At 30.3% G+C, this 12381-nt stretch overlaps 2 protein-coding genes across 4 annotated transcripts in view; one reads left to right on the forward strand and one right to left on the reverse strand.

Moving 5' to 3' along the window:
* Positions 1–1614: 1614 nt before the first annotated feature.
* Positions 1615–7139, forward strand: LOC111702365 (uncharacterized; the record flags this gene model as incomplete). 2 transcript variants are annotated; one of them, XM_023474024.1, is given in 8 exon segments in its annotated part: positions 1615–1870; positions 2145–2213; positions 2800–2822; positions 2926–2977; positions 3991–4009; positions 5312–5356; positions 5750–5855; positions 6728–7139. In XM_023474024.1, coding segments are annotated over 8 exon segments (896 nt in total), but the record flags the coding sequence as incomplete, so codon positions are not given.
* A 967-nt stretch (positions 7140–8106) lies between these two features.
* The window catches only part of LOC111702361 (uncharacterized), a 42258-nt gene continuing 37983 nt past the window's right edge, over positions 8107–12381 (reverse strand). The window contains exons 14-16 of one of the 2 annotated variants that reach the window (XR_002765393.1): positions 11301–11393; positions 8691–8978; positions 8108–8458 (exon numbers count right to left, since the gene is read on the reverse strand). Coding sequence is in view for 1 of the 2 variants with exons in the window: in XM_023474018.1 (XP_023329786.1) it covers positions 8954–8978; positions 11301–11393 (118 nt within the window). In the remaining variant the exon portion in view is untranslated. Of the gene's footprint in view, positions 8979–11300; positions 11394–12381 lie in introns of both variants that reach the window. The other variant, XM_023474018.1, reaches the window with a different exon arrangement.

Raw genomic sequence — 12381 nt, forward strand, 5'->3', positions numbered from 1 at the left:
CTTAATTTTTGTTGATGGGGGGGGTGGGGGGTGGAAAACAGCTTGTCTCGACAGCTTGCAGATGTAGACATATGGCGCCAAAGTAATAAATCTTGAGGGAGATAATGGCCCCCTGCCGTGAAGTAAACCGACACCCATCCGTTTTGAGGAGAGACGGATTCAGGGTCTTTTCGGTCTAAAAACGACTCTTTTATTAGTACTAAAACAGAGTCGGGCCGGCGCCCGTTTTTGGGGTCGTGCGGGTCGTTTTCAGACTCTAAAACAGGGTCGTTTGTTCTATGCGGGTGTAAAAGAGCTAAAAACTTGTGAAGAGGGTTGCCAACCCTGCTGTTTTCTAACCTTATTGGTGTATTTTTTCAAGCTTGTAATCTAATGTTTAGAATATTTTTGATGGTTTGTTTTTCTCTACTTATTTTCAGATTTTAGGAAAAAAAAGCCATGAATCACATGATTATCATAAACTAGAGCAATAAACGTATTATGGGGTGTTTTCTGGTGTTTTTTACTCTCAGAATGGTATCTTATTAGTCCAAGTGATTGCCAATCCTAATTGTGAATAAAAATTAACTTAAAGCTAGTCATAAAAGTATAAATTTATAAAAATCCAAAAATTCTGAAATTGAATTTAAGTAAGGCCGTTAAAGCAAAGAAAAGTTTATGAACAGTTTTATTTTAGTTTTGCAAAAACTACATTTCAATCTAACTTTGAGGTTAATTCAACCATTTTGAAAAATAAAAATAAATATGAAATATGAACAAATGTTAATGAAAAAATATCAGTGAAAAATTAAACATTTCAACTTGTTCATATTTGTTTGATTAGGCCAATTGTTTCATGTGTTTGTACTACATTGGTATACAAGACAATCAACATTGACATACAAATTTATTCGAAAAGATCAAAAAAGATGTTTTTGCTTTGATTAAGATTCTATTTTTCTATTCTACTTTTTTAGCTGAACTATTTCAACATAATACCTTTGATTATGAATAACTAAAAACTTTGCCACATGTTAAAATAAAGTACAAAATGAAATAAATTAAATAAAACTTACAAATTCTTTTTGCTAATTCAAAAAATATTATTAAATATACAAGGTAAGTTAAAATAAGCGGGATTAGGGTTGATTTATATGGTTCATAATTAGGTTATAACAAAATGAAAGGTTATACCGCTTGTTAAAAAACTTCTTGATTCAATAAAATAACGTTTTCATTGTAAAAAAATCTACGGATTTTATTTTTTAAAGGAATTAAATAAAACAAATTACACATTTATTAAAATCTTACACGCTTCAATCATACCTCATTGAAAAGAAAATGTATTTTACCAAATTAATTATCTTTTCTCCTACTTGGGTTACTTATAATTGAACAACTAGGTCACAAAATTTACCAGCAGCCATTTCGCATTAATTTGACTTTTTCTAATATCATTGATTAGAGTGTTTTGTTAAATTTTATATTTTGATATTTTCAATCTTAAACAATAAACATGAACCGTGAAAACATTTTAAATAAAAATCTTTGAATTATGGCTGTTATCTTATTGTATGTTTATGTTATTAATTATCTTATTGTATGTTTATGTTATTAATTATATTTAAATTATAGATTCAAAACATTCTGATGTTTCTAAAACTTCATCAAACACTGGGAACAAATTTCATATTGATGAAATACCTCCACCAATCATCTTGGTGTTAAACTCTCCAGGAGAGGCCGCCGCAGAGGAGAGGGAGGTTGGTGAGGAAGGGAAGGAGGCTGGTAAAGAGGGTCGAGAGGCTGGAGAGGAAATGCGCCAAGAACTAGACGTATCAGCTGATGAAAATATACAAACTGAAACTGTGAACGAAGGATGGCACGCCAGGTAAGTCGTACAATTGAAAGATGGCTTGAATAAATGAAAGAATATAAAGACGACCTAAGAATATCCCAAGTCAATCATTTTTAATTTTCCGAAAATAGCGTAGGTCATGGATGGATCCACAATCAAGCTATATTTTAAACAAAGGTTTTGTCCGTTTTATTGATTTTTGGTGGGCTAAACCGATAATTGTATTATTCGTACCTTAATAATTTTAAAAGCTTTCCTCTAAACCTTTTAAAAATAGCCAAACTTAATCTAATGATCATATTTTGAGGAGTCTGGCAGTTGAAGGATATAATCCCATGGTAAACTGCTTAATATCAAGTAAACACAATAAACAGAGGTATAATGTTCTTCTAATTCATTTCACAGTTTCAAATTGTTAATTTTCAAATACTGGGGAGAGGATACGGAGAGAGCGAGAGAAAAATAAATTTGTAATCTAATAAAGATGCATACTCATTCCGATAATATAAAGCTACCCCTTTATTCTTTTATGACACAAATATAGTATTTTTAAATCGATATAACTTCAAGTGACCCTCCATTTACAGACTGCTGGTCTCATTCACAAAATTATTCTTTAAACCTTTGCCTGAAACAATTAAAGCATACCTTGTTCTAAGCCTGAAATTTTATTATTTCATTTGCGTTGTTTAAAAAGTTATTCGTGGATGTATTCATCAAAGATTAGAACGAAAATTGAGGAAAAATTTTAATTTTTCGGAATAAAACTTTGATTTTTTTTATTATTTCTTGACAGAAAAAAATTGTATCTTCCTCATTGTTATCTATATACAAGGATTAAAGAGTGCCGTTGTGAATCCAACATGTCACGATCTAAATCCAGGGTTACTTCAATTTACGTCGTGCAGTCCCTTTAACACGCATATACACAACAACAAAATAAAATGTTAATATATTTTCAGGTATCTTTACTGTCCAAGCTTAGGAAATAAATTTAATTGCATTTCTAGCAAAAACAATGTTTAGAAGGAAGCAAAGTTAGATTAATAAATGCACTTTCATGCAATTTAAAATTTATTGTTTCACAGAATCTATGTACAAGGAGGGGAAAGGTCTTTGTTGTGGAGATATTGATTCAAGGTACAATTTAACCTAAAACTTCAAAGTCGTGGAAAGAATTTATAAAATGTCGTCTTAACATTTGTTCAAGGGGTTGTATACTATCCTACCCAAATAGATTATCAAGTACAATAGGTGGCAGCAGAGAAATGGATCAATTATACACGACGTCAAATATAACAAGGAAAACGAAATTTTCTCACATCATTTGACAGGTTTTAAGATTAAATAAAAAATGTAAGAACAAAAAATAAAGAACACAAAAAATTGAACCTTTTTCACTGTAAGATAAGCTCTTTATTCTAAAATTATCACTATTATTAACAATTTTGTCGGACACAAAAACTGAGTTGACACTTCAGAGCCCGAAATTTAAATGAGTATCATAGAACGAAACTCCAGAGTTTCCTTTTTGGGGTCTTAATATTTGTGTAGATTTTGATTTAAGAGATTCGAAAAAATGGACAATATGAAATAACTAAATAAACATAATATTTCATTACACAAATATTGACATCCACAAAACAGCCTAACCCTATTCGTAAAACCCGGGTTTTAAAACTGGTTTTCATAACGATACCCTGTCTTAAATTTTGGGCTCTGATGTAAGAATACAGCTGTACTGAGAGTGTACAAATACTACGTTGCCATCTATTGTACTTAACAATCTATTTGATCCTACCTAAATCTCAGTTACCCACAAAGGATGATACTTTAATAAAGACCTATACCGATTTTAATGTGACGATATGAAGGTTTTGAAAATCTTAATTGTCTTGAATAGTAAATAATCTGTCAAGGAAAAAACAACTAATCCAGCAAATCCTGAGCGCAAGAAACAAGGCTGAATCCATTCCGTACAGTCGTCTCTGAAGTCTTATCCTGTGTGGTGGGTAACTCTTTAAACAATTATATACTGGTATTTTATAAAGTTTAATGAAGCTAAACAAGGATGGAAAATATCTAGCCCTGGGGTATCTTTATTAAACAAGTTAATGTCCATTTTAATAAATTTATCTTTGTTTTTATTTCAGATATTGTTGTAGCACAAAGGAATGAATTGCTTTGTTGGGAGCTGTAGGATTTAACTTTAACACTTTGTTTCACAAAATAACTTAGATTCCCCCAGTGGCATACAGATTCCCCCAGTAGCATACTGATACAGATTCCCCCCGTAGCATACAGATTGGCCCACATCAAAGTGGATATTTTGGACATGACACAAAAAGTCTTTTTGAGAAAACAAAGTTCTCAATGTATTCTAAATCAAAATTTAAGGATAATCCTATATGATCTAGTAAGACCCAGAAAACTATAAAATAGGATTAAGACGACTTTTACCTGAAATTTTGATTTTGAATAGTTTAATGAACATGTAATACATTAATAGTAGAGTAGAGTATACACAGGCGCCTTTCTAAGTTGATTAACTAATTTACAAGATTTTTGAAAAATTAATCTGCTTTGCGACGTAATAAAATAAAAAAAAACTGCTTAAAAGTTGTCTTCCTTTTTCACAGTTTTATGAATCCCACTGTATAGATTACGAAGATAGAGCAATAATTGTTCACATATTTATTTTTTTAGTATCAACTTCTTATCTTTAAAATCTTGATTAGATATAATTTGAAAATCATTGATGGCGTTTTTTAATAGAAGGAACATCTAAATTATGTTATTCTAGCTTTGGGACACAGCTTTCCCTGAACTTTCTCAATAAAAATTGTCCCATTTAACTCAAGAATTTGAAACATTAAGCTGTAAGAACATACCTGTTGTTCTATCAAGTTCTCCATTTAAAATGTGAGGCAAAACGGTCAAAAGGTTCCTGAGATAAAATCGGACATCTAAACAAACAGAGATTGTTACTTTATGTTTAAAGATACAAAGATGGTGCCTTGGCTAAGCTCATTCTGAACAAAATATTGTCCATTTATAAACCCCAAAACATTCTGAACAAAATACTGTCCATAAATAAACCCCAAAACATTTTGAACAAAATATTGTCCATTAATAAACCCCAAAACATTAAAAACAAAATATCGTCCATTTATAAAACCCACAATATTCTAAACAAAATAGTGTCCATTGGTAACCCCAAAACGTTCTGAACAAATAAATTGTCCATTAATAAACCCCATAACATTCTGAACAAAATATGATCCTTTAATAAACCCTAAAACATTCTGCACAAAAAATATGGTCCATTAATAAACCCAAAAACATTCTGAACAAAATATGGTCCATTAATAAACCCCAAAACATTCTTAACAAAATATGGTCCATTAATAATCCCCAAAACATTCTGAACAAAATATTGTCCATTAATAAACCCCAAAACACTGAATCAAAAAGGAATGGAGAGCAACCCAGTTGAAGGATACAGGAAACATAAAACAGGTATTTTTTTTTTAATTTTATAAATTTTCATCTCATTATTAATTTTCTCTCTGCTCAAACCTTGAGAACTTTTGCATTGTATGATTAGTGTCTCTCGACAAAAAAAAACTTTATTTATGATTCAACTGCATAAAGGTTTTTTAATAAATAATGCTTTCTTAAAAAACGTAAAAGTATGTTTTAAAAGTACGCGTACATGTATTGCTTCTAGATTGAAATACATAACAAAGTGTATATCTCTGGTTCCAGAATCCATACACTACTGACTTTCGGATTTTCCTATCCGTTTCGGGGATTTTCATTTTTTACTTGTACTCTACTTTTTGGAGAAAAATTGAATTGTAAAGATGACTAAACTTTCCTGAAATTTTTTTGAACAAATTTGTATTTAAGAATTTTCACGAACATGAGACTGAGACCTTGGGTGAGCATATAAAAGCAGATGTTGAGGAAATAGAAGAATCCCTGCCTGGATGGGCGATTGCTCTTATTACCATAGGTTTGTTCTTTCTTTTACATTCACAGGGTGAAAATTTTCCTTCATTTTTGAAATAATTCACGACATCTATTTTAACAAAGTAAAAGTTTTCATGCTTAACAAAATCGTGAAAATCTGCAATTTTTGTGCTTTTAAAACTAACGGAGATTTTATAATTTTATTTTAATTAAGAATTCCACTGCTTTCTAGTTATACGTTGTACATAAAAGGTAACTGCAAAGCATAAGACATCAGAGACAACTATCAGGAATTTGTTTTTTAGTACAGTCATAATGATCACAACTTTTAAACTCAAATTATGACTGTAGATAGTCCAATGAGCACTGGAAGCAGAAATTGTTAAGTGTAAACAGACCCATTTCACTTAATTTTCTATTTTATAAGTGACTAGTAAAACTATTTGTTTTATAACAATAATATAGCAACATCAGATACACTTACGTTTTGCTTTAAAGTCGTCTTCCTATTTCGGAGTTTTCTTAATACGACTATACTTTTTCAGTTAATAGGTTCCTTCTACATTAAACAAATTTTCTTCTTAGCCAATTCTTGACACTTTTATATATTACATTTAAGGCAAAAGGCCCAATTTAACCTTCAGAGTTTTGGGTAATCAGAAAAGTCTCATTATTTTAAGGTATATCTCAGATTTTATATATGTACTTCTGTGTACACTGTTCTTCTTCTATCCAATGAACGTTAAAAAGGTTGAAAATATTTCTGTTAAACATGTAATTTGTGGAATCTAACATGACCCAGAGAAGATTATAAAGACGGTTCTATATAAAAAAAAACTTTGTTGCCGAAAAAAACGATATTTTTCAAAAATTTTGAAATTCACCAATGTGAATAACATTTAATGTAATTTTTAGGTTGTCTGCTGCTGGGAGCTGTACTGCTGTATATTTTATTCTGTGTACTGTACAAGTTTCTGTGTTGCTCCGTACACCTTTTGTGCTGCTGTTGCTGCTCAGACCCGGAGAAAAATGAAGAACATTCCGTTCTTATACGGGAAACCCACCATCATAATCATCATACCCACTACCAGGCAGCTCCCCTTCCTCCTCCCACCATGTACCAAGTGGTATCCCAACCTGTACAAGCTGTACCAGCCTTGTACGCGAATGTAACGAGTATGCCTCCGAATAGTCCGCCTCCGAGATACGAGCAGCCTACACTGTATCCCAAGTTATCTTAAGATTACAAAGGTCGTCTTTTCATTGGCCATTGCTTCTATTCATAATTTGTTAATTATTTGAAAAATTGAAAGAAAGAAAAACTTTATTGAGTTCCTATTTTTACTGATCTGATTTGTTTACATATTTTCAGTTTTATTTTCTGCATGTTAGAAAATGTGATTCTGAAAAAACGTCTGTTCATTATTTTTTTCATATCAACATCAACGGTTTTTCTGTACTGCATATATGCCCTTGTATTTATGTATTTTAAAATGGTGATTATATTTAAAACTGTATGTATCGATATTCGAAACAAATTTTTTTTTTTATAATATAAATAAAAATTCAAGTATATATGTCGTCTTCCAAAAAGTTTAATTTTGGAGTAGAAAATTAAGCACAAGGTTTTCAATCTGTTCAGAAATTCATAAATTTCGTTTTGGGATATAGCCTATAAGTGTTCTAAAAAAATTCAGTCAGAATTTGTTACGTTAATGTTGACAACTAAATTATGCCAAAATCGTATTTATTTATCTATGTAAATTTTAAAATTGAAAAATTCATTTATTTCAAAAATTGATTGTGCTCACCAAAAAATCTTTAGTTGCTTCCATCGTTATTTAAATAGATACATAGAATTTCATGAAAAAACGAAATTCCAAATTTCAGTTACTCAAACCTGAGCAGTAAATTTATTTTAAGGAATGAGGTTAAAGAAGGAGGTATAATGTCTATATATATATGATTTAAATATAACGTGAACGATGTGTAAAATTTTTTTTAAATATCAAATTTTGAATCTAAAATGCAAAAAAATAAATCATAAATAGTGATTATCATCCCCTACTTTTTTTTTAAAATGTGGTCTATACTACCTTTTTGCATATTTAATTATCCTTCAAAGAGGGTAGAGGATAAAATAGTTACCCAGTCGATGATTTTTTGGAAAAATTTTGAAAAGAAATTCTTTTATGATAATTGGACTACAATATATATTTCAGGATGAATTTTAAATTCTAATTTTGAAAACAAAAATACAATCAATTTAAAACAAATGAAGAGCTTATAGTTACAATCAAAAATTTAAGATTACAAAAAAAAACTATTTTTAATCTTGTGTCAATCACCCATTTTACGTTTTTGGGACAGATTTCGTCAAAATAAATTGATTTTTTTGAATTTGCTATTCGTTTAATGAACGTCAAATATCTTACAGGAAATTGTTTACAACTTTTTAAACAACAATCAACTAAATTTTAAGATGTTTTAGAATTTGTTTAAATAGTTCTTTAATAATCGGTAAATCGTGCAATATTTTGTTCTAAAATATAAGTAAATACAGAGGTTCGAGTAATAAATACATGGATATAAAATTCAATTATTCCAGAAGTTTCTATTTCTGAATATTTTAGAAATATTGTTAGTCTATAGTCATCGTCGTATATTTCAACACAAAGAAGACGACTTTCAATTTCATTTTTATTTTAACCAAGAATTCAAACAGTATGATGGATGCACATAATCATGGAAATAAAGATAAGCTGTCATTTAACAGCTTCTCTAAGTTTACTTGCAAACCTTTAATTTGAAAAAAGCTTGTAGGAAATCAAAACTTGAATAGAAAAGTCGTCTTTATTGTTGTGATATAAACGCCGACCACTGTAGTAGTTATACAAGAGAATCTATCATAGTTTATCACAGACAGTCAGGGAATGTCGTCTTTCTTATTCCAGTTTTTAGCTTTCAGCTGTTTGGAATTTGGATAGGGTCAGCTGTTCGGATGAATTAAGCTTTAAGATATGGTCAGCTGTTCTGATGGGGCAGCTATTTCGATAAGGTCAGCTGTTCTGATTAAGTTAGCTGTTTAGATAGGGTCAGCTGTTCTGATAGAGTCAGCCGAGATTTAGAGACCCATGGTGGTCACATGATACATCTTTCCTCAAATCTGAAATATATTATATTAGATGATAGAAATAAAAGGATTAAAAGATCCTCCAAACAAAATATGAAAAAAGATTCAGAATAATTTAGTATTTCATCATCTCATAGAGCTCAAGACTCGGAGTCCATGCACTCGATCAAAATAAACAGTATTTATCTTTTTTATTTAAATTGGGTCTAATTGTCGGCACATTTTAAAAATTTCATTGTTCAGTGGTGGTCAGAATAATATTGTATAAGAATATCGATATAAACCCAATCTTTCCTAATTGTCTTCTTATAACTTTTGTGTTTCAAAACGGTGTATCTATACAAAATGCTATCCTACAAAAACGATGTTTCTATAAAAACGCTACACTACAAGACCGCTATACCCAATACTTAAGCACTGTACTATAAAAAAAGATACTAAGGCTAAATTCGCTACTATTTTCAAACGAAACCTACCATGGCACGCACATACTTCGCATTATCATGAAACCAAGGTATTTATCATGAGTTTAAGTGTTCCAAGAATTGAAATTAAAAGATTTAAATAAGGTCTTCGGAGGATATAACAAACGCATAAACATAGACTAAACATAGCACAGACAAAAGAGAAATGATATGAATTCCTACATCATTGTAACATACTTTTCATTTCAAGTACCAGGCCTACTTTTAAGAGCAAACTATACAGTACACTTACAGATCAATGTGAAGAAAAAACGTGACAGTAAATCAAATAAATTTTACCCTTATAGTAAAGTTTAAGTGGCATGGAATAAATCTCATAGACTAACCATAGAACAGACAAAACAGAACAAATATTAATTTCTGCATCAAGTCCATAACATAGACTAAACAAATAACAGACAAAACAGAACAAATATTAATTTCTGCATTGAGTCCATTACATAGACTCTGACAAAACAGAACAAATATTAATTTCTGCATTGAGTCCATAACATAGACTAAACATAGAACAGAAAAAACAGAACACATATTAATTTCTACATTGAGTACATAACATAAACTAAACATAGAACAGACAAAACAGAACACATATTAATTTCTGCATTGAATACATAACATAGACTAAACATAGAACAGACAAAATAGAAAAAATATTACGTAATATATAGACTAGATATAGAACAGACAAAACGGAACAAATATTCGTATCTGCATGGGCTAAATACCATAAACTAAATATAGAACAGACAAAGGAGAACCAATAATCATTTCTTCATGGAATTCATATCAAAGCACAAAGGATATCAACACATAAATCAATTCCTGGACGACAAGACAAGTATAAGTATCTGAAGAATATAAAATGCACACCAGATATTCGTTCTTAGAAATATTTTGTCTTTGAACATTCACTGCTAGCGTTGACATCTAATAATCTTGCATTATAGTTCCTAGATAAACCTTGATCTTAAACCAGAACGAATTTCAAATAGTATTCTAAGAAGTTCTGCAGTTCTAAGCATGTATGCAAAAATTTACATATCCTTCTAAATGCTTAAATCCCTTTTTTCGAAATTATTTCTTCGTGTTAGCTTAAAAGCAAAAGTTTATAAGTATTAGAGTTTCTACGGAATGCACAGGGTTACCCGAAAAATATAAAACTTTTATGGCGAAAAGATACGAAATGTTTGAAGGTAAATTTAGAACAGTCTGACGGTCCATTTATCGATTTTTAAATAAAAAATGAAGAAACATAAACAAAGTAATAACACTGAATTTGTGAGAAAAAAAAATATTGAAGAAAACCCGTTAAACGTCGTTTCTGTAGTTTTTTTCTTAGGGTATGAGGCTCTTGAGGCCCTGTATATTAACAGAGCAGAAACACCATTAATGTGGAAAACTAAAAATGCTATGAGCTGAAAACTTTAGAATGGTGAATATTGAGATTAATGCTTGATCCTCTCTTTTTTCTTAATATCGAGACTAACCTAATCTTGTTCTTGTATCCTGAAAAGTGTATAAAATTCAACCAATCAGAGTCGCTTATATGAAGCCGATAAATTTGAAATTTTGCGCGCCATTTAAGATTATATGCAGAAAAGGAAGGGAATCACTAAATTTAAAAAACCGGTTTTTGATTTTTCTCTACTATATCCAAGCAAGAACGGTTTAAGAAGAAAATCAAAAGTGTGTCCATTGGATATCTCATTCTAAAGTTTTCAGCTCAGGGGGCATACTAAAAATAAATATTCTCATAATCCTGTAATTTTTTAAATCTTGTGAGTTCTATTGAAATAAACAAATATTATTACAGTTTAAAAAAGAAGCTAAGCCACGAAGAATAAAGTTAAAAGATAAAAAAAGTACTTACGGTCCGCTATCGAAAGAGACGGCTAAAGCTGAGTTGGATGATTTCATCTGAGCTTCTTTTGCTGCTAGTTTCTCAACTTTTAACGCTAATTCTCTAGAAAAAAAATCATTAATGGACTAGGCAGCAGCTTTTAAACGCAAGTTTTGCGTCTTAATTGGTCTTGTAAAATATGCCACAAAATGTCGTTTTTTCTATAATTTAAAAAGTTTAGTAATTTTACAACATACCCTGCCTTAAAACTTTTTTTTAATAAATAATAATTTCTACAAAATATACGTACTAAAAACAGAATACAAAACTTGTTTTGCCATTTTTTTACCCGTTCTAACATTGGATTGTTGGTACCTACAAATTCTGTTATTTAACATTTTTTTTTCATACATAACATTCAGATCAGGCTTTCTTTGTTGAAACAATCTCAAATGCTTTTTTTTTGGAAAAATATGTTTGGCAATATGAACACAAATATGTTTGATAATATGAACACAAAGATGTTTGGTAATATGAAAAAAAAAATGTTTGGCAATATGAACACAAATGTTTGACAATATGAACACAAAGATGTTTGGCAATATAACACAAATATGTTTGGCAATATGAACACAAAGATGTTTGGTAATATGAACACAAATGTTTGGCAATATGAACACAAAGAATTTTAATTGTGGGCAAAGTTTCTACAAAACATGATGCTTTATGTTTATTTGAGACTAGTTCTACTGAGAACGTAGAAAACAATAGTTTCTCACGGGGTTTCAAGTAAAAATACATCTTCTGCACATGGTCACACGATTCACGGGATTTCACACACTTTTACAAGGAAACAAAACGTTGCGGATTTTCTTAGAAATTATCACGACATTTTCAGAATCAGCGCGACTCAGAATCTAAGGCGTGGAATGGCTGATTCACAAGAGAACCCTTTAGTTTTCATTCAGAGATAACACAAGGAATTAATATGGTTCTTCTATCCTAAAACCTGTTTAATTGTTTAATAAACTACAAATTCACTGAAATATTGAGAAAATTATCAAGAGCTGGGATTTATTTTGGTTGGATACTAACAATCTCATCGCTTGAT

This window comes from Eurytemora carolleeae, unplaced genomic scaffold (assembly GCF_000591075.1).
Source record: "Eurytemora carolleeae unplaced genomic scaffold, Eaff_2.0 scaffold428, whole genome shotgun sequence".
NCBI lineage: Eukaryota > Metazoa > Arthropoda > Copepoda > Calanoida > Temoridae > Eurytemora > Eurytemora carolleeae.